The sequence below is a fragment of the Peromyscus californicus genome, unplaced genomic scaffold (genome assembly GCF_007827085.1).
Source record: "Peromyscus californicus insignis strain IS unplaced genomic scaffold, ASM782708v3 Scaffold_1__1_contigs__length_55948999, whole genome shotgun sequence".
Lineage (NCBI taxonomy): Eukaryota > Metazoa > Chordata > Mammalia > Rodentia > Cricetidae > Peromyscus > Peromyscus californicus.
Window position 1 is genome coordinate 24,944,076 of NW_026294492.1, and position 27,642 is coordinate 24,971,717.

A 27,642-nucleotide genomic window follows, 5' to 3' on the forward strand; every position below is an offset into this window, starting at 1 on the left:
CATGTAACACATCTTAAAATAATATTCTATAACATTTCCCCTTTTTGTCTAATTAAAAAGAAAGATTTTTCACTTTAACATAGTAAAACTATACACAACAAAAGCAGTTATCAAGTAAGAATTACATTTACAATATTCTGTCCATTTGTAGTTAGCATATTCAGAGAAAATAATGCATTATCTATCCTATCTTAGTGAATTCAGAATTTTACACTTAATTTACTTTCTATCATAACTAAGGAAAACAGCAACTATAACGATCTAGTCTTCAACTCTATCAAAGACCCAGAAGGATGTAATATTGTCTAACAGCAGACACATTTTGCTGTCTGGACAGTCACTGAAAGTTCCTGTGCAATGTTGGGGAATTCATCTTCAGCCTACAGGCACAGAGTATCTGACAGACTTTTCAGTGAAGCAGGACATTTGAAGGACTGTCCTGCCTTGTATTCACAAAATTCATCAGTCGCTTTCCTCTGTGTCCTGCAAAATGCCTGGCAGACTCTTCTTTGAAGCAGGAATCTCGAAGGACTGTTCTGCCTTGTTTTGTTTGGCAGTGTTCAACAGCCTTCTTCCTGTGTGTCCTGCAGGTCCAGTCTGCACACATTGTCAGCAGTCAAAGGAAGAGCAGTTTCTTTGCCTGGTGCTTGCCACAATGAAAGCAAACTCCTATGGAGTTTTTTCAGTGCCCATCATCTGAAGTAGATTGGTGCTGCCAGGAACAGATGTCTTATTGTCATGAAAAACCTTAGGTTAACAAAACATTTTAAATGCCATAGTCTGTAGGTCTTTGAAGTGTTTGAAAACCAGTTATCTATCTAAAATATATCTCTATATCATCTTGAAAACATACCTAACATATCTACAAATTTGATTGTTATAGATGGCTAACTATTAACCTATGTTTCTTGATTATCCTATATAGTTTATAATAATAGCTTTCAAAAACTAGAACTTTACCTTATATTTTAAATGACAGCGTAGGTACAATACCTTAAACAAGTAGAAACATATATACAGTGTAACAAAAATAACTTTAAATTTGTATCAATATACTATATTCCCCTAAATGATAACAAAAATCTATAACTCATCAGAGTCCTCCCAGCCCATCTCTTGGGAATGTGGGCATAGTATTCTCCAAACTGCTTCTTGCTGTCCATGGACAAAGTATCTTTAGGGTCCCTGAGAAAATTTGAGATAATGGCCAAATCCTGGGAAGACCAGCTATAACCTTTGTGGATAGATATCATCTGTCAAGTTTCAGGAGGTCTCCCTTGATCAAACTGGATTCATATTCCTGAATGAATCCACAACTTCTTGTCTCCTGTGGGACCAAAACTCCAAAGCATTTTTGATTTCCACTTGACAAATATGTTTTTTGGACTTCTTTTTTAAAATTAAGATAGCCTTAAAGTATCTAGGTTGGTTCAATTTTGCAGTCCTGTTCACAATTCCATGTGTCTTAGCAGCTGTCTCTTGCCCATCTGCTATCAAAATGTTCAAAATCAACATAATACTGTACAGGATCCAGACTCCCTGTGTGTTACTCATTTTATGTGGCTTTTTTTCTGTTATATTACTTTTACTGTCTCTTTAAAGACTTTATTTTTTTAATGTGTTTCTATGACTATCTATACCCATTTTCTTTTCTTTCTTAAGCCTATGCACATTGTAAAACATACTGGAACCTGTTTAGAAGTTTTTCCATTTGGACCTCTTTACCTGTGTATCTCTTAGTCCTTTTTGACCACATGAACAAACGTTAAACTGCTGAGCTACAGCAGGGTCTTCCACTCTGCTCAGTTAGCTAGCTCTGCCCTGTTGAAAGCTAAGCCTAATGCCCAGTTGGAGGTTCATGATGGAGAACTGCATTAAACCTTCCTAGCTATAGAAGCCAGTTCCTGCATTGCTATAAGCAGTTTTTACTCAGCTTGCCATTTTAAGTTTCTATTTGGCACTGCTGAGTGCCTCTTAAAGGAGCCATGCCCCCCTTTCCTTCTTCCCTTTTCCCCCTTCCTCTCCCCCCCCCCTTGTCTTTTCTTCTTTCTCAGGCCCTACATGGAAATGTGGGGCCCATGTTAGTATGCCAAAATGTCATTGGTTATTTTTTACTCCTTTTCTCTTTTGACTCTTTGGGGGGCCCCTCCACCCAGCTCCCAAATAAATCAAATATGGAGGCTTATTCTTAATTATAAATTCCCAGCCTTGGCTTGGCTTATTTCTAGTCAGCTTTTCTTAAATTAACCTGTCTTGCCGGGTAGTGGTGGCGCACGCCTTTAATCCCAGCACTTGGGAGGCAGAGGCAGGCGGATCTCTGTGAGTTCGAGGCCAGCCTGGTCTACAAAGTGAGTTCCAGGAAAGGCGCAAAGCTACACAGAGAAATCCTGTCTCGAAAAAAACCAAAAAACAACAACAACAAAAAAAAATTAACCTGTCTACCTGTTACCTCTGGGCTTTCATCTTTTTCTATTTCTGTATATCTTTTTTTTTTTTTTTTAACTTCCTACTCCGTGGCTTGCAGTATAGCTGGGTGGCTGGCCCCTGGGGTCATCCTCTTCTTCTTTTCCTGCTCCTTCTTCTTTTTCTCTTATTTATTCTCTCTCCCTGCCAGACCTGCCTATCCTTTCTCCTGCCTAGCTATTGTCCATTCAGCGCTTTATTAGACCATCAGGTGTTTTAGACAGGCACAGTAACACAGCTTCACAGAGTTAAACAAATGAAGCATAAAAGAATGCAAAACACATCTTTGCATCATTAAACAAATATTCCACAGCACAAACAAATGTAACACACCTTAAAATAATATTCTACAACAGTACAATATATGAAGTAAGGAGTTCTTGTTTCACAGTGACGATTCTAGAACTTTATTCATAGATCTAGGTTGGGGTCCAAGAATGTTCAGGTAATTTATATATGACAGAATGCCATGTTGATGGTCACAGGCTTTGTTGTTAAGAACAAATCTCAAGGCAGGTACAGATTGCTAAGATAAGATCATGGCCCTAAGTTTCACCTCTCTTCTGTGAGACACTTATCTTCCCTTTATATTTTATGGAAAATAATAAAAAAAAAATCGGGACCTTATTTTTAGTTATTCCTATGTGTGTACTTGTTTAAGTATATGCCACATGTGTGCACATAACTGTGGATGCCAAAAGATGATATCAGATGCCCTGCTACTGGAGTTAGTGGTAGTTAGGAACTGCCCTATATGAGTGCATGTAAATGAATTTGGATCCTCTGGTAAAGTGTTCTTTTAACCACTGAGCCATCTCTTTAGCCTGTGTCTTCCCTTTCTTTTTTTGAGGCAGTATCTTTGTTCTCAGTCTTGTCTAGAGCTCTCTGCATCCCAGGATTTTTTGGGGATATATAAAACAAGGAGTAGGAAAGGTGGTGTGATGCTAATGATATTATGTATGAGGAAGATTTTTGCTTTACTTAGTATTTTTCACCTTTTCTGACAGCAACAGCTGGGATGAACATGTATTTGAATTGGTTCTACCTAAAGCCTGTATGGTTGGACATGTAGACTTCAAATTCGTTCTGAACTCGACCATCACCAGTGTCCCCCAGATACAAGTGACACTGCTGAAGAACAAGGCTCCAGGCCTAGGGAAGTCCAATGGTAAGAGGGACCAGAGTCCATGCTGGAAGACCTTGTCTCGTGGTTGGTGTCTTTATAGAGGCTAATTGTTAGCTTGACTGGTGGTTTTGGTGGCTCTTCCTGCTCCACAGAGCTGTTTGCCTGCTTAGAGTCAGTCATCTAAAGGACATTTCAGAGTTTCCCAGTAACTCAGCAGTTTGCAGAATTTATGATGGTAAATAGTTTAATCAAGTCTTTGTGGAGTGACATTAATTCCATTTCTGTGATTGCTAGCTTTATGCTTTGTCATTTTAAAGGAAGACTTGGTGGTAAGAAAAACTGTTTTGGAAATTATTATTTAAAAGTAATCAGTCAAGCTAGCCTTTCATGCAATGCCAGAAATGATGTCATTTTTTTTCATGGATTTACTGTGGTAGGATCTAGATGTTACTTCTCAGTATTTGTTTTTCTTTTCTTCCCCACCTTTCTGTTTTTCTCTAAAAATTCATTTAAAAAATTAGGAATAAATTGATTGTAAAATGGCACCCTAATGCTAAGCGTACACACATTCAAGTCTGAAAATTTTCCTTTGCCAGAAATTTCTTGTGTGTTTGCATACTTATTTGAGGGATATGTGTGTGTGTGTGTGTGTGTCTGTCTGTCTGTCTGTCTGTCTGTCTGTGTATTCTCATGACATTTTCATGTAATGAATCTAGGATTTGGGCAGTTAGTATTTTAAAAACTTTGTGGGTAATTTGTACTGTGCAGCTTAGGGAAATCTTTTAATTTAATTGCCAACAAGTTATATCTTCAGGCAAATACTTTATTACCATTTGTTGAGCGGAAAGTATAAAGTCATCAAGTTTAATTTTCTCCTCTTGACAACCACCACTGTGTATTATCTATGGTGAAAATCATAGTTCCGTTTAGCAGAAAGTTTTAGAATTATAGGCACAAGAATTATTGATACTAAGCAAAATTAAGCTTACTAATATTTTTATCCTCTAGAAACAGCAGTAGATAGGCAGATCACCTTTCCTTTGTCTCCAGCTCTTAACATTGAAGTGGAACAAAATGGGAACCCGTCTCTGGTTGATTTGAATGAAGAAATGCAGCACATGGATGTAGAGGAGTCACAGTGTGAGTTCAACCACAGAGCTGTTGTCCCTGGCAGTAAAGGAGTAGTGGTCTTAATGCATCCTGTTGTGAGAGACTTCTTTATGGCTTGCAAAAGCTCGGTTTTAAGAGTATGATTAAAAAGTAACCTATAATTCTGCTTTGGCAATGTGCTGTAACTTTCAGTTCATCTTTGCAAATATAGCTGCACTAATACATGTGTTCTAGTTTTTAATGCCTTATGATTTGAAATCAAGTCATGATTCTGTAGATACTTTCTTGAAAATCAAGGTGAAATATAAAATGAAAGTGGAAAACAACACATAACATAGATGATTGATTATACTTCCCTAGCATGATGATGATTGTTTGATCTCTTCGTATGTATTGTATTTTGTGTGGTGGTATCATGTAAATGGGATGGAAATATCTTTATTGGATATCCAATAATACGCTAAAAGAAAAATATGTATTTTTCTTTTTAGGTCTTAGGTTATGTCCATTTTTAGAGGATCATAAAGAAGACATTCTGTGTGGCCCAGTATGGCTTGCTAGTGGTCTTGATCTATCAGGTCATGCTGGAATGTTGACATTGACAAGCCCCAAACTTGTTAAAGGTGAAGTAACTTGCTTTATAAAAGTAGAATAAATAATATAATACCAACATAATAAAAGGATGCTTTGAAAATTGATCACAAAAATGCTGTTTTTTTTTTTTTTTTTAAACTTTCATTAGCACATCTAGCTTCCTATGTGTGAGGTTATCAGCTGGCATAAGTACCTATTTATGTGAAACTTTGATTCTTGGTTTTAGGGGTCTCAGTATGTCTTTGAGATAGGTTTATTTAGCTTCATCACAGTTTTGTGTTTTAAGAGAGTACATAGTGTATATAGGGTTTAGCGTAATTCAGTGGGTGGTTTTGAAATGTACACTCCTAGATAAAGGTAAGTTTTATATATACAAGTCTTATTGTACTTCATGACTGTATGTCATTTGTTCATAAAAGATTTGAGATCCTATGATGTGTTTGGGTTCATTCTGGAAAGTAGTTGTCTAAAAAATCAAATCTCTTGTATTGTTTAAGACTATAAATGATCTTTGTAAGGAAAAAATGCTTAGACAAAATGGATACACATTACATTGCATGTCCAAGGAAAGACTTAGTGTTTTGTAGTATTTTATTTTTCCTTTTCAAATCTTCCCCATGATCTCACGATCTTTTTTCTTTTTTGAGGCAGGGTCTCTATGAGGTCATGACTGTGCTGGTATTCATTCTTTAAATCAGACTGATTTGAAACTCAGAGATCCATCTGCTTCCAGAGTGCTAGGATTAAAGGCCTGCACCACCACATCTGGCTCTCAGGATCTTTAAAATTATAGAACTATGAAAATGTTAAGGGAAGAATGAAAGTATGAGTTGTGTCAATGGAAAGTTTGAAGCAGGAGATTGAGGTGGAGAGTCATTTCAGAGCCCAGTACACTGTCCAGTAGTAAGAAGAGTGCCACAGTATTGGGACTACTGGACTCAGAGAGAAACAAATCTAGTATGGTCCAGAATAGAAGCAGGCAGAAATGTGGAAAATGGTGGGGTAGTTACTGACATATTCAGAGATTTAGTACCTGCTACAATAGCAGTCTGTTGTTTTATTAGGTGTATTTATTTGAGGATAATTTACATTATAGATGAGATCTATGAGACTGCATTATAGGGTTAGTAACTGTTGAATTCTTTCTTTCTTAACAAAAGTTTTAGTTAACTCCAAGGTGTAGGTACTACTATATATGAGAAGGAACTGAACCACAAGAAGGTATTTGTCACACACCTGGAAGGACAGTTACTACCCAAAACTTGGTAGTTATAGCAAAACTTTTTTCTTCTTCGTTCTGGAAGCCTTTCTCTCTCCTTTGTTCCCTCCTTCCTTTCCTCCCTCCATCCCTCCCTCTCTCTCTCATCTTCCCCCCACGCCCCAGGGTTTTTCTCTGTAGCTCTGGCTGTCCTGGGACTGCCATTGCCTCCTGGGTGCTGTGATTAAAATCTTGCACCACCACTGCCCAGAGTAAAAATATGTTACTGATTTTTTAACTGTAACTACTAAAATGCTTTGTATATATATTTACATATATGAAGTTTGGATAAAGGTTCAAGAGGTAGCTCAGTGGTTAAGAGACCAGAGTTAAATACAGTTCCCCTTTCCAGGGGTTTAAACATCTATTCTCCAAAGGCACTGAACTCAATATGAGTAAGGACATAACTCAGACTCACACATACACGTAATTAAAAGATAAAAATAATCATGTAAAAAAAGGCTATGGCAGGAGAGATTGCTTAGCGGTTAAGAGCACTGGCTGCTCTTCCAGAAAACCCAGTTTCAGTTCCCAGCACCCACTTGGCAGGTCACAACTTTCTGTAACTACAGTTCCAGGGGATCTGGTGCCCTCACATAGACATACATGCAGGCCAAACACCAGTGCACATAAAAAAATGAATTAAAAAAGGCTAGATAGATCTTAGAGCACATGCTACCATAGTCATTTGTTGACAGTACTCCCTTATAGACAATTTAGTTTGTGTTTTTCTATAGTTTACAAAATTTCTACTTAAGTAAATAACGTCACTAGAACAGATACGCCAAATGATTTCTATAGTCAAAATTTTTCTCATTAGAACAGATAGTGTCAAATGATTTCTATAGTCACAACTTTTGTGTTTTGTTTTCAAGACAGGGTTTCTCTTTGTAATAGCTCTGGCTGTCCTGAAACTCACTCTGTAGACCAGGCTGGCCTTCAACTCAGAGATCCGCCAGCCTCTGCCTCCTGAGTGCTGTGATTTAAGGTGTGCCCTGTCAATGTCCGGCACAGTTTTCTATCTTAGATTCTTAATAACGCTTTATTTATTTATTTACTTTGCTATTGTGTTCCATTGTGTAACAAGGTGGTATAAATTAAAATTTCTGGCCTAGTATATTTTTCTTTTTGTGGAGTTAGTACTTACCTTGCTCCATATTAATGAAAAAGTTGACTTTTTTGGTTGTAAGTTTCCCATCTCACTCTCCACTTCTTCAGGTATGGCAGGAGGGAAATATCGCTCCTTTTTAATCCATGTTAAAGCAGTGAATGAAAGAGGAGCAGATGAGGTGTCTAGCAGTGGAATGCGTCCTGTTGTGAGACTTCCATCTCTGAAACACCAGGGTCACAAGGGCTACTCACTTGCCTCTCTCTTGGCAAAGGTTGCAGCAGGCAAGGTATGAACCTGACATTTGGACAGGACAATGCTGTAGCTGAGGTTTGTTGGAAGATGTGTTTCCTTTGCTTGATTGTTTGCTTCTTGGTCTATTGGTAATTTTTCTCTGCCCTAATTTCAAAAAACCTATAATTAAGATGTTTTCAGTTATGTTTTAGCTATGCTTTTTTCCCCCCCCTCTGGTTTTTCCATCAGGGTTTCTTTGCATAGCCTTGGCTGACCTGGAACTCACTCTGTAGACCAGGCCTGCCTCTGCCTCCTGAGTGTTGGGATAAAGGCACATGCCACCACCACCCAGCTAATAACTTAGGTTTTATAATAAACTGTACTCACTCAATAGAGAGTATTTTTAGAAGGTACTTCCCTCAGGGGCTTTTTTGTTTTTATGACTGTTTGAGAAGGCTTCTTCTAATAATTTTAGAGACAGCCTTCATCTTTATGGCTAATTTTCTACAAGTATGCAACATTCTTCATACTTGTCTGAGTGTGGATTTTTCTCAACTTGAGTTTTATTTATCATTCTTTTTTTTTTTTTTTAAAGATTTATTTATCTATTTTATGTGCATTGGTGTTTTGCCTCTGTGTATGTCTGTGTGTGGGTGTTAGAACCCTTGGTACTGGAGTTACAGACAGCTGTGAGCTGCCATGTGAGTGCTGGGAATTGAACCTGGTTCCTCTGGAAGAGCAGCTGTTAACTACTGAGCCATCTCTCCAGCTCCATTATCATTCTTAAGAAACATTAGCAATATTATCAGTAGCACCCCCATCTCCTTGGGTTTGCATAGGTCTTCCAGTTTTTCAAGGACTTACTAGAGTTAATCCTCAAAGTAACTCTGAAGTGGGCCAAGCAGGTGCTATTATCTCTGTATTTTTGTAGCTGAGGATTGGACTCAAAGTTTTTTGGTTTTTTTTTTTTAATTATTATTGGACTTTTAAAATCTTGACTGTATTTTTCCTATTAAAATTTTGTGGAAAAATAGGCATTTACCAATATAATCTGAAATTTATTTTTTGACATTTGGAATCTTTATTTTATATTTTTAGTTTCACTTATTTGTCTTAAATTATTTGATTTTTGTATATTTAGGAAAAATCATCTAATGTTAAAAATGAAAATGCAGGAAGCACTCGTAAGTCTGAAAATCTACGGGGCTGTGACTTACTTCAGGAGGTGTCTGTCACCATTCGGAGATTTAAGAAAACTTCAATTCCTAAGGAAAGGTAATCAATCACATCTCATTAGTCTGCTATTCTTTTTTCTGCTTGTTGTTTTGAGACAGGTCTCAGGTACTTCCAGGCTGACATTGAGCTGCTTCTCCTGCCTCCAACTCCTACATCCTACGACTGAAGATGTGCCTCACCATGTGTGGTGATTCTATTATTACGACAATAAAAATACAAATGAACACATGATTGAGCGTCTTTCACCTGGAAGTATTTGTTTGCTTTCCCATTCTCTAAGTAAATTACAGTCTCTAAGGATATTTTTAATGGCTTTCAATGCTTTATTCCTGGTCTTTATTACTTTCTGTGTACGAGGAATGGGTAAGACGTGTAAGAAGCATTATTTGAGGCCACAACTACACTCTGTTAGATCACATTATTGTAAGCTTGTTTTCCTTTTAAAACAGCCTATGAAGTCTGTATGTCATGTGAGATTATTTAAAAATCATTTTTATCCTTTTATTTTTATTCTCTTTTGCATTCTTAGGCTTTGAACCTAGGGCCTTAACTATGCTGGCAAGTCCTCTGCTTCTGAACTACCCAGGCCTGAAAGCTTTATTTTTGATATTATTTTAAATGAAACACTATATAACCCTCCATGTTGCACAGCAGTAGTGTGATTGTTCTGTTTTCACTGGTATAAATACACTGTGTATCTCTTTTTAGGGTTCAGCGTTGTGCCATGTTACAGTTTTCAGAATTTCATGAGAAGCTTCTTAACACTCTTTGTAGAAGATCTGATGACGGGCAGGTCACAGAACACGCTCAGAGTCTTGTGTTGGATGCTCTTTGCTGGTTAGCTGGAGTTCATTCAAATGGACCTGGCAGGTTAATAATTAGGACTTTGCTTACCTTAATGATTGTCCCTTGGCTGCTAAGATTCAGAGACCAAATGAGACTGTTTGTTTGCTCTTATTTTGCAGCTCAAAAGAAGGAAACGAGTGCCTACTTTCAAAAACACGAAAATGTCTTTCAGACATTGTACGTGTTTGCTTCTTTGAGGCAGGACGAAGTATAGCCCATAAATGTGCCCGTTTTCTAGCCTTGTGCATTAGGTTGGTGTGTTTTTATTTCAAAGCATACTTTGTAGTTATATCTATGGTTTGGTGCTGATATTTTATCTATGATGTGATTTGATTCTCATCAAATCCATGAGTAACTTTTCAACAGTTGATGACTGTTAAGTCGTAAAAAAAAGAATTTGGGGTCTTTAGGGTAAAATGCAATGTTAAATAAGTTCGCTGGGCTTAATTACTGCAACAGTGAGAATTTGGTGAGTGGTGCCCTTCCCCCACTCTTCCTTCTTGATTGTCCATCTTGTCTTGCTGAGTCCCTTAATGTCAGCTCATGCTTATCAGCCCTTCCTAGTAACCATAGTGGTCTAACTTGGGAGAAAAGTCTTGGTGCTTGCTTTTTTTTTTTAAAAAAAAAAAAAAAAAAAAAAAAAAAAAAAAAAAAAAGATGTTCAAATACTATGCCATGTTTAGGATTGAATTTAAATCATAAATAATGTCTTTAAATTCTGTCTTTTTTAATGAACAATTTTTCAGTAATGGCAAATGTGACCCCTGTCAGCCTGGATTTGGATCTGTTCTGTTGAAGGCTTTACTTGATAATATGTGCTTTTTGCCAGCAGCAGCAACTGGTGGTATGTAAAATTACTTTAATAACAAATAGTTATAGTGAATAATTTAACAGTTATTTTGTTCTTACTCCAATTTTTTCTGTAGCGTATCTAGATTATTAGTACATGTTTTGGTATTGGGTGTGGTTGTGTTTGTGTATAGGTGCACCTGTATACAGGTGCATTTGGGGGCACCAGAGATTTTCAGGTATAACGTCTCATAAATGTTACCTTACTTTAGAGTCAAAGCCTCACATTGGCCTGGAACTTACTATTAGGCTAGGCTGGGTATCCTATGAGTTCCAAGGATCCTCTTGTCTGCATCTCTCCAGCATGCCATAGTGCCTATTTTTAAAGATGTGTTCTTAGAGCTTGGATTAGGTCTTCCTGCTTATATATTAGGTATTATACTAACTAAGCTATCTCACTAGCCCTATCTATATTTCTTGAGGGGTTAGTAACTTGTGGTTCATTGTGCATGTACTTTCTGTTTAATCATAGTAGGTACAGGTGAGATGACTCTGCAGTTCAGGACACATGCTGCTGTGCCTCATGTGTTGAGTTCTGTCCCTGGAACACGGGTGGCAGAACTAACTCCCTGAGATTATGTTCTGATTCCCACATGTGCTCACAAACACAGCACATATACAAGGACCTCTGCCCATGTGGTGTGGCATTTACATCATACATACATATCTACACAGCAAATAAATGTAATTTAAAAAATAATAATTACCTGCAGTAGGTAAGACACAGAGTAAATTTCAAGCCATCTTGACATTTTTTCTTGAAAATTAAAATTATTGAATTGTTTAGTTTTTTACTGACTGTAGATCATATATCACAGACTGCAATGTCAGAAAATACTAAGGAGATGTCATAGATAAAATAGTTCAGCTGCTATTGCATATGTGAATGGCCATGGCAAAATGAGTTCCCTTAAAGGGCCCAGTGAAGGTTCAATAGAAATACCTTCCAAGAATAAATGTAGTTATCCGTCAGGGATTTGTAAAGCTATCCCCCCAGTAATACATACATAAGGTAATAGAGACTTTTGTATGTGTTCTTTTGATGTTACTGTGAAGGAATACCAATTTAGCCTTTTAATCCTTTGAGTGTGTGTGTGTGTGTGTGTGTATGTGTGTATACATCTGTTTTTATTTTATGTGAGTGTTTGCCTGCATGTAAGGATACCATGTGTATGTGGTGCCTTAGGAGACTTGGAAGGGGCTGTAGAGCCTCTAGAGCTAGAGTCATAGGATTATGAGCTGCCATGAGGAAACTGGGAACCAAACCTAGGTTCTATGCAAGAGAAGCAAGCGCTCTTAACTACTGAGCCATCTCTGTAGCTTAATGTTTTTATAGGCGTTTCTCACAGCATTCTATAGTGTTCTAGTTTATTCATTTCTTTACTTTCCTAATTTTGAGACAATCTCTATAGAGTATGGCATTTTACATTCTTTTGCTCACTGCAATAACTTCTGATCTTTCAGTTTCTTAAGGATTTTTTTTATGGTTGGCATGTGCTAAGATTTCTTTATTAAGGTATCTGATGTGCCATGGTCCTCTTATTCATGCTGCGTTGGTGATATCTGACTTGCAGTTTAGAGTGCTGCTCCATTCATTTGCTGAAGTGTACCGCTTTAAGCTCACTGCCATCAGATGTTTTGAACAATTTTATATAGAGGAGCTGTATTTCAGCAAGGTTAATTTGGCACTTTCTATCTCTGCTTTTGTGGCTCTTTCTTACATTTATATATATATATATATATATATATATATATATATATATATATATATATATATATATTTTTTTTTTTTTTTTTTTTTTTTTTTTTTTGAGATGGTGTCTCTGTGTGGCTATGACTATTCTAGAACTTGCCATGTAGATTCCTGCCTTTGACACCTGAATTCTGTAATTAAGGGTGTACTCCACCATGCCTGGCATATTAATGTACTCTTAACATAAATTTGTTTAATATACCTCCTGAAAAGTGTTACAGTTCCTTAGGGAAATATTTCTGTATTTGTAGATGGGAAGGCATGCATGCCACTGTGTACACATGGAGGTCAAAGGGCAGTCTCCAGTGTGGATTCTGGGGGTTGGACTCCCTGCTGTGCCATTTTACCAGCCCTGGAATTCTTAATCTAAGACTTCCTCAGGATGCTGTTTATGTTATTAGTGTTCTAGAACTCTTTGTTCTTGCTAAATTGTTAACGATTATCTTTCTGCAACAGGGAGGTATCTTTCTAGTATAGGAAACTGTATTTATAAACATGTAAACTGACGTTCTGTATAGTGGAGAAGAGGGAGCAAAAGGCTTGATTCTGTTATTGTTTCCAGGTTCTGTCTATTGGTATTTTGTCCTGTTGAATTACGTCAAGGATGAAGACTTGGCTGGGTGCAGTACCGCCTGTGCAGCTTTACTCACTGCCGTGTCCAGACAGTTGCAGGACAGGTTGACACCACTGGAGGCTCTACTTCAAACAAGGTTTGTTTTAATATCTTAAATTATGAACAGTGCACACAGAATTGTTAATTGCTAGGTGGCTTAGTTGGGGTTTCTATTGCTGTGAAGAGACACCATGACCACAGCAACTCTTATAAAGGAAAACATTTAATTGGGTCGGGCTTGTAGTTCAGAAGTTTAGTTCATTATCATCATGGTGGAAAGCATGGTGTCGTACAGGTGGACATGATGCTGGAGAAGGAGCTGAGAGTTCTGCATCTTGTTACACAGGCAGCTGGAAGTGAACTGTGACACTGGGCATAGCTTGAGCATAGGAAATCTCAAAGGCCACCCTCTAACAAATTCCACACCTCCTAATAGTGTGCTCCCTTTGGGGACCCTTTTCTTCCAAAAAAACCACACTAGGTACACTTGAAAGTGTTTTACCTTAAAAAGTATATTCATTTTGTACTAAATATCCTTCTAAATGTAATTAGTCTAAGGTCCCCCTTCCCATGTTTTCTCTGGAACTATTTCCTTTAGCCATTAGTACCATTCTATAGATGTTTATTCAGATGTATTTTGTGAAGTTTATTGTATATGGTTTTTTGTTCTTGTTGTTCCCTGCATGGTATGTCTGTGCACAACATGCATGCAGTGCTTGTGGAGGCTAAAAAAGTGTGTTGGATTCCCTTTAACTGGAGTTACAGATGGTTGTGAGCTGCCACTTGGGTGCTGGGCATCAATCCCAAGTTCTCTACAAGTATAGCTGGTGTTCTTACTCTTCAGCTATCTTTCTGGCCCTAATTGTGTTTAACAAAGATACTTTGCCGAGCTAATGCAAGAGGCATGTAATGTAATATATTAATGGTAAAACTTTATAGGTATAATTATGTAAATCGCTTGTTACTTTTTAAAAATCTTAATGAAGTGAAATAACAAAAGTTTGGATTTACTGTTTTTCCTGGTCTTCAGCTTTTAAAGAAAAATTTTAGATTTTCTTTAATATGTGTGTATGTTTGCCTGCATGCACACATGTGCACTGTATGTGTAACTGGTTCCTGTGGATGTCAGAAGAGGGTGACACATAACCTAGACTTAGAGTTATGAATGGTTGTGAACCACCATGTGGATACTGGGAATCAAACTCTGGTCTTCTGTAACAGCAACAAGTGCTCTTAACCACTAATCCATCTTTTAGCACCTGGTTTTTAGCTTTTAAAGTTGAGTATTCCTTTATTTAGAGCACTGCTTTTCTCATAAGTTTAGTTATAAATCCTGATGTTGATGCAAATTTTCTTACAGTTTTATTTATATATTTATTTATTGTCATTGTAGTGATGGAGTGGGAGAAAAGAGTGCTTTTTTAAAAAAAAATTAATTTTTAATTTTTTCGAGACAGGGTTTTTTTATGTAGTTTTGGTGCCTGTCCTGGATCTCACTCTGTAGACCAGGCTGGCCTTAAACTCACAGAGATCTCACTCTGTAGACCAGGCTGGCCTTAAACTCACAGAGATCCGTCTGGCTCTGCCTTCTGAGTGCTGGGATTAAAGGCGCGCGCCACCACCGCCCAGCTGAGAGTGCTTAATTTTTTTTTTTTTTTTTTTGGTAATTTTTGTTTTCTCCCTCTCTTACCTTGGACTGTAGAGAACAGTCTTGCTGTGTTGACTGCCAGCTCACTTGAATCATCTTTATCGACTCTCTGGACAGTGTATTGGAATGTAGTTTTCTCTGGTATCCAGTGAATTTGTTGCCCTTTTTAGTCAAACTGCTTTTGAAACAAAATAGGTAATTTCTTAATTAAATGACTAAGCAGTAAATTGTTTACTTCATTATTTCATTTCTCAGATATGGATTATACAGCTCACCATTTGATCCAGTCCTTTTTGATTTGGAGATGAATGGCTCTTCTTGTAAAAATGTATACAATAGCAGCATTGGTGTCCAGTCAGACGAAATTGATTTATCGGATGTTCTTTCAGGTACTGACATCTTTTATTAAGTGAATAAAACACATATAGTTCTGTATTATTTATCTTTCCAAATGTTAGGTACTGAGTTTAAGTTATCTCTCTTTATTGTAGCTATTCCATTTTGTCTTCAGAATACTAAAGTGTTTTTTTTTTAACGAGCTTAGACATAATATCTATGAACTATTAAACCATTTGACTTAATATATTAATTTCTTTGTGTTTTTTCAAAAATCAAAAGCAACTATGAACAGAGTACATTATGTTAATGGTCAGAAATTTCAGAATTTTGAATATTTCAGAAGTGCAGATTAAGGATCCTTTATAGTGAAGTATGCCAGTATTAAAAACCCAAAAAAGCAGTTTTCAAAATTTAAAACAACTCATGGTCCAATGTGAATGGTTTTTTTTTGTTGTTGTTGCAATTATTTCACTGTAGTTTTACTGCTCAAGAGATTTCACACATGTGTTATGTGTCTTAGTACCGTGAATCCCTGCTTTTATTCAGCTTTACTTTTATATGAAGGAAGCTAGTGCCTTTGTTTATAGATTTGCTTCATGTGCCTCTTGTTTAAGTAGTTTGTGAGGTTTGTACATCTTATGCTAATTAAGGTTGGTGTCGTAGTCATGATAATTGCTACTTCATGCCTTTTATGGATTATCTTCGTGCATTATGAGCTTTTTCTCTCTGCACCAGGCAATGGAAAAGTCAGCAGTTGCACAGCTGCTGAGGGAAGTTTCACATCTCTCACTGGACTTTTAGAGGTCGAACCCCTGCACTTTACTTGCGTGTCAACTAGTGATGGAACCAGAATAGAAAGGGATGATGCAAGTACGTTTACTGGTATATACCTTCTTTTATTACATTCTTTATGTAGTAATGTACAAAAATTATATGCACCTATTTAAATATAAGCTTATATATGTAAAGTTTCGATCTCTTCTGCATGGTGAGTAGAAGATGTATTAGAGAGAGGGATGTTTTTGGAGGGAATACCATGAGTCATTTTGTATTGTATCAAGGTCAGTTCATGGGTTTACTCAGTAAAGTACTCCTTTAAGTCCATTCATTTTTATATGTGCATGCATTTCTAGGAACTTTTTATTATGAGAAATATCAACCAGATTGAAAATAGAAGGAAGAGTAAGGTAGATACATATTTCCATATCTGTCTTCAGCTATTGGATGATAGCCAGTTTTGTTTATAAATTTGATATCCTTATGTTGCTTATTATACTTAAAGTTAGCAGTAGTTTTGATTGGGTTTTACCTGCCTCTCTAATCACTGGAATACTGAATCCAGACTGGGCTTTACAAGAGCCTGTGTTAGTGAGGTCTTGCAAGTGTTGCAGTGATGAACACTGTATGAATGTGGTAAGTATGTGTTGGTATTGATCAGATAAGCAGCTTCTACATTTAACAATTAAGTCTATAAGTCATGCATATGCTTACCATTTAAATTTTTTTTTCTCTTACTACCCCTTACATTTTTAGGATTAATGTATGTTTATAATTCTGTTTTGGCTTGAAAAATCAAAATTTTTATAATAAATATTTGTGTTTTAACTGGGTGGCAGCTGCACACGCCTTTAATCTCAGAAGCAGATGGATCTCTGTGAATTAGAGGCCAGCATGTTCTACAGAGTGAGTTCCGGGACAGCCAGGGCTACACAGAGAAACCCTGTCTCGAAAAACAAAAACAAAAACAAAACACCAACAACAAAAAAGAATATATCTATTTTGGCCTAAGTCTGTATTTCCTCCATAGAAGGACTTGAATTGTTTCTTGAACAGATTTACTGGGTACCTTATTTAAGCAAGTGCCATTTTAACCTCTCCATAGCTCAGTGATAGATGCCAAGTGTGCTCAAGAATTTGGATTAAGTTTCTAGTCCTGTCAAAGAAGCAGATTAAAAAAATACCAACAGTATTAAAAAAATACCAGCAACAGGCAAAGTCACAGTTTATAATCCTGAATTTTGGTTATAGAAAGGATAAAGTTTTAAATGAATTTATCAGTTCATTTTAGTGTGTTTTCCTTCAAAATTTTCTTTGTACCTTTTCATTGTAGAAATAACCATTAAGTTTAGTTTATCAAGTGTGAAGATGACACTTCAGATTTAAAATACATATATATAAATTGAGGTTCTAGTAAGGTCAAGATTTCTTTGTTTCTTTTCACTGTGGTCATTTCATAAAGCTTATAGAAAACTTTTAAAATTAGAAATGGTGATCTTGGAGCCCATCATAAGATTATATATGAATGCTTTTTTTATTTTTAAGAAAAATTGTGTTTGAATTAGTAATGTTTTGAAGAGGTTAAAAATGTTTAAGTATTTGGGTGGCTGAGATAGCTCGTGGGGTAAGAGCACTGGTTGCTCCTGCAGAGGCGCACCCATGTTTGGTTTCCAGCACCTACATGATGACGCACAGCCGTCTGTAACTTGAGTCCTGGCACACCTGACACCCTCTTTTAGCTTTCATTGGCACTAGGAACACTTGTGGTAGTACACTTGTACATATTTAGGCAACATACTCATACACATAAAAATAAAACTTCAAAAAGTTTAATGATAAAGTATTAGGTGTGAAAAACTGCTCTTTGTATCTCTGGTTCATCCTGTCTTGCAAAGCAAGCAGTGGAACTATTTCTTTTTCCCCCTCATATAGGTAGTCTCTGCATGTACTATTTTTATTTTTCACAAACCTAACTTTTGCCTGAGTTTCCCTACTTTTAGGAATTGACGAATGAGTACTACTTCCTCACTTTAGATTCAGTATCTATAAATGGGAATATAATGGTATCTCATACACATAATAATACATTAGCAACTAGTATTCTGCTTAATTAACTCAGTTGTTTTGAAGATTTAATTAGTTCAGATAAGATACATGTTTACACTGGCTCGGGTTCCAAACCCAGTTCTATCACTGTGAGCTTAGCTACTGTGTCATTGTGTAATCAACTGAAGATTGAAGTCATGACGTTTGCCTCATGTAGTTAATGATCTGCTAAGTGTGGTAATTCATTAAGAGTTTCACTTAGGTGCTGGGCATGCCATGCCTTTAATCCCAGCACTCAGGTGGCAGAGGTAGGTTCGTCTCTAAGTTGGAGCCAGCCTGGTCCACAGAGGAAGTTCCAGGACTGCCTAAGCTACACAGAAAAACTGGAAAAAAACCAAAAAAATAAAAAAGAGTGTCATTTAGTGGTGTGTACAAAGTGTACTGTCATTACAGTAGTTACCCTTCCCCAATGGATCTTTTCAATAAAAGCCTGCAATAATATAAATATTAAAATATTAGTACTTTGTTAGACTGACCTTTTGTTTTATACTGATGTGCTAGAATAAGTTATGAAATTAAGCTTTTACGTAAAATTTTCAAAACAATTTTTATAAATATTGAATGGAGAAAGTGTTGATTTATACTGTACTGCTGAATTACATTGAAAAGGTGAAATTTTGCTTTTACTGGGGAGAATGTAAGTACTTTGGGCTGGATTTGACTGTGTGTAGTTGATGTTCCAGTGAGCTGGAGATAGAAAATAAGGCTTTGTATATATTCTCTGCAGTCCTTATCTCTGTCTAGTCTGTAGGTTAAAATAAGGAGATCAAGGCTGGGAGATGGCTTAGCATTTTAGAGCAGTTGTTGCTCTTCTAAAGGGTCGAGGCTCAGTCCAGTATACACACATGGTGTCATAAAACTGCCTGTAAATCTACTTCTGGGGACTCCACCATTACCTCAGTATGGCAGGCAAACAATGTTGTGCACAGTCATACATGCAGATAAGACACTTATTTACACGTAAAAGACAAGAAATATGTTTTATTTAAAAGAGGATTTAAGCGTCTTTCTTCTGTTTAATATCCTTAAAATTAACACGATCCTTTTTTCTTTATCTTTTTTTTTTTTTTGGATTGTCAAGACAGGTTTTCTTTGTGTAACAGGCCTAAGTGTCCTGGAACTCACTTGGCATTGGTTACCACTACCTGGCAAAATTTAACATGATTCTTGTTGGGGACTTTTTCTTTTTTTGAGACAGGATTTCTCTGTGAAACAGTCCTGGCTATCCTGTTTCCTGGAACTCACTCGTAGACCAGGCTGGCTGGCCTCAAACTCAAAGAGATCCACTTGCCTCTGCCTCCTGAGTTCTGGGATTAAAGGCGTGTGCCACCACCGCCTGGTTTTCTTTTTATTTTTTGATACAGCATCTCACTATGTTGCCCTGCTCCAAGTGATGGGATTAAAGCTTTTTTGAGGACTTAGGGTTGTCAATGTATAATAAAACTAATGATACTGTTAAATTTTCTTATGTTCATGTTATATAAGACTATTTTGGTTTTTGATTTGAGATTTGTTCTAGGACCCTCTTAGATCTTGAGTATCAGTATCAGTAACACTACGTTGCAGTGTTCGTATGTATATGGTGATACTGGTGATTGAACTCGGATCTGTGAGCCTTTTAGGCAAATGCCCTGACAGTGAATGAAATACCAGCCTCTTTTTTTTTTTTTTTTTTAAAGTTACATACTGAATATAGTTTTAATGTCAAATTGTGTACTTTAACCATGTACTTCTGTGAGCCTTTTCTTCATCCTGGTGTCTATGTTTGTTTTTTCCTTGTCTTATGCCAGTGAGTTCCTTCGGGGTTACTCCTGCAGTAGGTGGACTATCATCTGGGACAGTTGGGGAAGCCTCGACAGCCCTGAGTTCAGCAGCCCAGGTAGCTTTGCAGTCTCTCTCTCATGCAATGGCTTCAGCCGAGCAACAGCTACAGGTGCTGCAAGAGAAACAGCAGCAGCTTTTGAAGCTTCAGCAACAGGTTGGAGACTATTTGGCTCTTTGTTCATGCTGTCTCTAAACTTCAAAAGCTGAAAAGTACTGTAAAAATGACCATTATTTTCATAAAGGAAGTAGGTTGTTCAATCTGAGCTAATCGTTTGCAAGAAAAAAATTGAGGTAAAGTCTTTGTGATATGTTTAAATGTATTAAAATTATATGAATGAATTTTATTTAATACATGATTGAGAGAAAATAATACTTTTTGTTCAGTCTTGAAGTTAATTCTATGTTTTAAAACTCTTGGAGAAACATTGTAAAGTTACCAGTTACTATTTCCATGGAATACAGAATATAGGACATTAAAAAGACCAATTATATTAATTCAATTCTAAGTATAGCAATAATGATAATATGGTTTATAGATTTTAATTGCTGACTAAATGCAAACTTTGCAAATTGCTCTTGAAAACTTAGATCAGTCAGCATTGATCTATTTTTGGTTCATTTTGTTTTTAGCAGAACCTGGTTTTATTATTTACATTTAATTGTTCTGCTTACTTTTCATCTTTTGCTCCATTTCTAGTTCCCTAACATACAGGAAATTTGTAGACAGTATTTCCAGACGTGTCCTCGTGAGACAGTGCTTCCTGTGTTGTTGAGTCCAGTTTCATCTTCATGTAACGAGGATCTAGTTGATCTGTCTAACTTCATTATATGGAATCATAGAGTGTTCCTTACAACTTAGGTAGTCAGGATTCTTCTATAGGTGTTGCCTTTGTTTCTTTTACAGAAAGCAAAGCTGGAAGCCAAGTTGCACCAGACAACAGCTGCAGCAGCTGCAGCAGCATCAGCAGCATCAGCAGCAGGTCCTGTTCACAACTCTGTGCCTTCCAACCCAGTGGCTGCCCCTGGATTTTTCATCCATCCGTCTGATGTTATTCCACCTACTCCAAAAACAACACCACTTTTTATGACTCCACCACTCACTCCGCCCAACGAAGCAGTTTCTGTTGTGATTAATGCCGAGCTTGCACAGCTTTTTCCAGGCTCAGTCATTGATCCCCCAGCAGTGAATCTTGCTGCACATAACAAAAATTCCAACAAGTCTAGAATGGTAAATGATGTTTTCAATAGATAATAATTTTTCTTTTATAAAATATTTAAAAATGTGTATCAGGAAATGAGACTAGTTAGTTTAATGCTATGATTAGACGGTTTTTAGTATCAGTACATTTACATTGTTTTCTTTTGTAGAATCCACTTGGTTCTGGTCTAGCCCTTGCAATTTCTCATGCCTCACATTTTCTTCAGCCTCCACCTCACCAGTCCATTATTATAGAGCGAATGCATTCAGGTAATCTTTTCATTTCTAAAGTTATTTTTCTTTCCTAAGTCTGTTGGCCCTTTTATGACTTATTGCAAACAAATCACATTTGCTATCAAGTAAGTATAGTCTACCAAGAATAAGAGCCACAGAAGTTGTATAGGTTGGCTAATTACATTGAAAAAGTGAGATTATTCTATCTAAATCTTGCCTATTGAAATATGAATGATGCAAATAGTCTGCTTGAACTGTAGTTGCTCAGTTACCATTATACTGGAAATAAGGCTGTAAGGTAGTGTCCTGAAACTAGCATTATATCTGTATTTGTGTCACACAGTATTTCAGAAATCTGTAATTGGTGTGGGAGTATGCATATTTACAAATAAATCTTAGCTATTTTTTACCTTCTAATTCTACTAACTTTAAGTTCTATATTAAAGCAATAGCAAAATTTTAATATCCTTTGGGGGAAAATGGACATAATATATCTGTGCTTTTCATTATATTAACAATTGAATCTTATTTGTTTAAAAAGAGAGAATTTAAAGCTTATAACTTTCTCTCAGTATTTTCTGAGGAGCTTTGGTGCTGATAACATAGAGGGAAAATTGTTGCTCTGTATGGATACAGTTGTTTATACTGTACATGGACACAACTGCATCCTATGAGCCTGTGAGGAAGTGAACTAGACTTTTATTTATTGTTTCAGAAACCATTGTAAATTACCTTGTTTTCTTCTAACATAGTTCTGTCAAACCAGCACTATTCTTCTACATCTTTGCAGAGTATAGAATCCTAAACTTCCCCTCATACCAATTTAATGAAAAAGAATTATGGTGGTATTAACAATTTGCTTTTCCTTTTCAGTAAAGGGGTTTGTTTTTGTTGTGTATAAGATCAGAAATAGAAATCTGTTCTCAACTTTTTTGATATGCTGCAGACCTAGAAAGACTGTGCTGTATTCATTCTGGGGCAGCCACTTGAATTGTCTGTATCTTTTGGAGGCCTTTCTTCAGGCAATTTTTTAAAGCTTTCTTTTTAATTTGTGTACATGCACATGTGTCTGCTTGAGTGTATGAATGGTGTGTGTGTGTGTGTTTGCCTACATGCTGTCTGTCTTGTCTGTCTTTGTGCACGTGAGTTTAGGTGCACACAGAGGGTGGAGGAGTTGGATTTTTGTGTAATCAGAGTGTAATCAGACAGTTTGTTGTGAGCAAGCAGCCTGATGTGGGTGCTGAGAATCAAATATGGCTCCTGAAAGAGCAGTATGTGCTGTTTTTTAATAGACGAGTCACTTTTTGTTTTTGGTTTTTTGAGACCGGGTTTCTCTGTGTAGTTTCCTGGAACTCACTTTGTAGACCAGACTGACCTCAAATTCTGAGATCCACCTGCCTCTGCCTCCCAAGTGCTGGGATTAAAGGCATGTGCCACCACTGCCCAGCCTATGATTCATATTTTTTATTGGTACTGTTACTGTGTAATTTCAGCCATGCTTTACTACATATTAAGCCCAGTATATTAGACTCTTGTTCCAGAAGTTAAACAAGACTCTTACAAATGAAATTACATCTTGGTATGTCTAATCTGTCTAGTGGAGAAATTAAAACAAAAAATGTTCCGTGTCTGAATAAGAGACAGATTGGGACTTTATTAGGTGTACCTTTTAATGCATTCACTGATTTAATTGTTAAACTATAATGTTTGAAATAAATATGAGATTTCACTTTGTAGCTGACTGCTTTCTAATTAACAGTCTTAAATTTTTTACCTCAGGCTTTCAAAACTCTAGGAGATATTTGTTGAGAGATCAAATCATGTACCTTGACATACTAAGCAACTAGAGAATTTATGAATAAGTATTGATAAAGCTGTTTTTATTATTTACTCATTTATACTTTAATAACTTGATTTTTTAAAGAGAATTCTTTAATCTATTTTTGAGTATATAACTTGGTTATTTGATCCCTTTTTTGGTGGGTCACTTGCTTTTTTTTCCTTCATAGGAGCCAGGAGATTTGTGACCTTGGATTTTGGAAGACCTATACTATTGACAGATGTACTGATTCCCACTTGTGGAGACTTGGCCTCCTTATCAATTGACATATGGACGTTAGGAGAAGAAGTGGATGGAAGGCGTTTGGTAGTGGCAACTGATATAAGCACCCATTCACTAATTCTTCATGACTTAATACCACCACCTGTGTGCAGATTCATGAAGGTAAAGAACTTCAAGAAAGTAAATGTGTATATTTTCCATGTTTCTTAGTAATACATTGACATATGTATGGTTAAAGAATTAAATCTATATTTTTCCAAATATATAGTGTAGCATGAATCTTAAAAGTTCTTATTAATAAAAACAAACCTGAAGCCAGGTATTGGGGTGAATGCTAGAAGATCAGAGAGACAGAACAGGCCACAGCTTCCTCTCCTCACCAGTTTCTCAGCTGATCCTGTTTCCTCAGACTGGAAGCCTTTGAGTCCTCATCCAAATGGCTCTCAGCTGAACTGCTGCTAGAAGCCTGAAAGCTTAACCAGCTCTAGTTCCTGGTCCTCACGCCTTATATACCCTTCTGCTTTCTGCCATCACTTCCTGGGATTAAAGGCGTGAGTCACCATGCCTGGCTGTTTCCAGTGTGGCTTTAAACTCACAGAGATCCGGATGGATCTCTGCCTCACAAGTGATTAAAGGCGTGTGTGCCACCATTTTCTGGCCTCTATATCTAATGGCTGCCCTGTTCTCTGATCCCAGATAAGTTTATTAAGGTGCACAATGTATTTTGGGGAACACAATATAGCTCAGATTTTTGTATTGTATCACATACGTGTTTGCTTATTTTCAACTCTTCATTTCAGATAACTGTCATTGGACGTTATGGAAGCACAAATGCCAGAGCAAAGATCCCATTAGGATTTTACTATGGACATACCTATATCTTGCCTTGGGAAAGTGAACTGAAGTTGATGCATGATCCTCTAAGAGGCGAAGGAGAATCTGCCAACCAGCCAGAAATTGACCAGCATTTAGCAATGATGGTTGCTTTACAAGAAGATATACAGTGCAGGTTAGTGGGAAATTGCTCGTATATTTTTAAATTATTTCGGTACCTACATAGAAAGGAGCAAAGGGAGGATGGATAAGCATGTGTCCATTACAAACAGGGTTGAAAACATGAGAATATTGTTAGCTAATTGATATTATTGTCAACAGTAGTGTTTGGTGTTTTGTTTTCTTTAAGATAAGGTCTCTATTTCTAGCTCTGGGGGACCTAGAAGTGACTGTGTGGACCAGGCTGTCCTCCAGCCACAGATTGCTGCACCCCTTTGCCTCTAGGGTAGGGGGATTAAAGGTGTTCTCCACAGTACCTGGCCCAACAATAATTCTTCATAGTAGTTGTTCTTTAATGTATTTTAAGAGATGTGCTTTTTAGTGTGTAGATACAGAAGAAGACTGAAGGAATGACTTAATTTATTTTTACTCATAGATATAACTTAGCCTGTCATCGTCTGGAAGCTCTTTTGCAGAGTATTGATCTTCCTCCTCTCAACAGTGCAAACAATGCACAGTACTTTTTGCGAAAACCAGACAAAGCAGTTGAGGAAGACAGTAGGGTTTTTTCTGCTTATCAAGATTGTATTCAGCTACAGCTTCAACTAAATCTGGCTCATAATGCAGTGCAGAGGCTCAAAGTAGCCATAGGTGCAAGTCGGAACACATTGAGCGAAACATCAGTTCCAGAAGACTTGATTCAGACATCGTCCACAGAGCAGTTACGCACCATTGTCAGATACTTACTGGACACATTGCTCAGCCTCCTTCACTCTTCCAATGGTTTGTATTTGCTCAGTGACTTACTGAGACTAATTCATTATGTCTCTCTTGCATGTTTTAGGTACATGGTATTAACTTTCTGAGTTTTTGTTTTGTTTTGTTTGTTTTTAAATTATTGTATAGTGCTGGGGATTGAGACGATAGTTTATACATGCTAGGCATGTGCTCTTCACTGACCTCTATTTCCAGACTCTGCTTTCTAGAAATTTTAATTTGATATCCTGTTTAATATATTTATGAAATTTTTGTAGATTTACTCATTTATTTTCTCCTTAAAGATTTTTGTTGTTGTTGCCGTGTTATGGATTAAACCTAGGGCTTGCCCCATGGTAAGTGGGTGTCTTTCTCCTGACTTCATCATCATTTTATTTATTCTAATGTTTCTTATTACTTTTATTAATTTCTTAGGTTTGTTGTATTACTGTACATCAGCGTGTGAGTGCCAAAGTATTAAGCATTACATAAAAGTAGACTAGTGAAAGTATACTGACCTAATACAGTAGTGGTGTTTTTTAGCCATGAACTATTTGTGAGTCACTCATTCATGTTTACAGACTCCCTCTTAAGATACCTGATCTTTTTCTCATTTATACCTACTCCCATATTCACGTCAAAGGCAATTTGATAAACCTAACCACAGAAACAAACACAATGTATGTATGTGTTACCTCATCTTACTGCTAAATATTTTGCAGCTAAATTCTCTATAAAAGCAGTAAATAGTCACAAAATAGATAGAATGCGGTTGTCTACTGGTTGCTGAGGAAAAGATGTGTATGTAGGTGTACTGGTGTTGAAGCAGCACCATACACTTAGATAAGTCGTTTTGTGTGTTTCTTTCTTGTAACAGGGCATTCTGTTCCTGCAGTTTTGCAGAGTACCTTTCACGCCCAGGCCTGTGAAGAACTCTTTAAACACTTGTGCATCAGTGGCACCCCAAAGATACGCTTGCATACCGGCCTTCTCCTTGTTCAGCTGTGTGGTGGCGAGAGATGGTGGGGCCAGTTTCTTTCTAACGTTCTTCAGGAATTGTATAATTCAGAGCAGCTTCTCATCTTTCCACAAGATAGGTAGGTTGGATATATTAGTGGTGTTTATTGTAAATGATTTTTACTTCTACATTGTTAGAGTGTAAAATTTTGTTTACATGGATAGTAAATATGGAGAAAATATAAAATAGGTCTTCTCATGGTTTTGGAAGTACTAAGTGAAGGACATGAACTCTAATGTATATTACATAATATAATATATGCTACAGCTTGTTCACCTTATTTTTTTTCTGGATAAATCTATGGGATTTTATAAGTCTGAGTATGTATTTTTTATATGATCATGCCATGCCTTGTGTATCAGGTGCAATTTTTGAGGCTCTGATAGAGTCTATTCTTAGTTACGTATCTGAATTTTTAGGGGTAGCATTAGGTAAAACTCATTTTATATCATTTCTTCTGATAGAAATCTTTTTTACTAACCCTAAAATATGATGGGTTTTAAGAAGCAAACACTTTTTATAATCAAATGTAAATCTATTTTTAAAAGTAGAAGAATTAAATTAATTCCCACTGTTCATTTTCTTTGTATATGTTCTTAGGGTCTTTATGTTACTTTCCTGTATTGGTCAGCGATCACTTAGTAACAGTGGAGTACTGGAAAGCTTACTTAATCTCTTGGATAATTTATTGTCACCTCTTCAGCCAGAGTTGACCATGCACAGAAGGACAGAAGGTATTCTATAAAGTGACTGTCTTTAGTATGTATAGTTACTAATAGTACTGTCTGTACAAGATATTTTTTTAAATGTAAATATATTTAAAAAATTAAAACACCTAAGAAACACAATCTATATACATGAAAAAGTAAGATATTTATATGTGTAACAACTAGTAGCAACATGACCCATGAGGAGCAGCAGCGTCTATTCTGTCCATATTCTGAGCTGAGCTGACTCGCTGTTTGCTTTATTTTCCCAGAATCATTGTCTTGCTAAGAGTGGGGACACTCTTTTCTTTTACAAAGGGAAATCTAAGTTCATTTCAAGGCATTCGAAATGGGGAAAGACTATTATTGCATTTTTGGAATTGAAAAAGGAGCTATAGATGAAGATATTAAAAAGGCTTACCGAAAATATTTCTTATGTATTGTTTTAGTAGTCATTTTACACATTTTATTTTTTGTGATGTAGCCTTTTTGGAATGAATAGCTTTCTTGTGATTGACTGCCATATAGTGTTTTCGCCTCCCCCCCCCCCCCCCCCCCCCCCACACACACATACACACACAGGGTTTATCCATGTTACAGTCCTAGCTGTCCTGGATCTCCTTCTATAGACTAGGCTGGCTTAGAACTCACAGAGATCTGCCTGCCCTTGCCTCCCAAGTGCTGGGATTAAAGGTGTATGCCACCACCACCCAGCCCATATAGTTTTTTCAACTTATTATTCAAGTTGTAATTTGGATGTTTTTTTGATTAGTGTATTTATTTAGTGTGT

At 36.7% G+C, this 27,642-nt stretch overlaps 1 protein-coding gene across 1 annotated transcript in view; it reads left to right on the forward strand.

Moving 5' to 3' along the window:
* Positions 1 to 27,642, forward strand: part of Birc6 (baculoviral IAP repeat containing 6) — a 205,629-nt gene that overhangs the window by 57,433 nt on the left and 120,554 nt on the right. Inside the window, 19 exon segments of the mRNA XM_052746262.1 lie at positions 3,471 to 3,631; positions 4,598 to 4,729; positions 5,191 to 5,322; positions 7,770 to 7,948; positions 9,035 to 9,168; positions 9,838 to 9,999; positions 10,095 to 10,226; positions 10,722 to 10,819; positions 13,140 to 13,287; positions 15,094 to 15,227; positions 15,913 to 16,059; positions 19,851 to 20,038; positions 20,789 to 21,112; positions 21,253 to 21,352; positions 23,326 to 23,540; positions 24,179 to 24,387; positions 24,808 to 25,154; positions 26,005 to 26,224; positions 26,746 to 26,879. Coding sequence (XP_052602222.1) covers positions 3,471 to 3,631; positions 4,598 to 4,729; positions 5,191 to 5,322; positions 7,770 to 7,948; positions 9,035 to 9,168; positions 9,838 to 9,999; positions 10,095 to 10,226; positions 10,722 to 10,819; positions 13,140 to 13,287; positions 15,094 to 15,227; positions 15,913 to 16,059; positions 19,851 to 20,038; positions 20,789 to 21,112; positions 21,253 to 21,352; positions 23,326 to 23,540; positions 24,179 to 24,387; positions 24,808 to 25,154; positions 26,005 to 26,224; positions 26,746 to 26,879 — 3,296 coding nt within the window.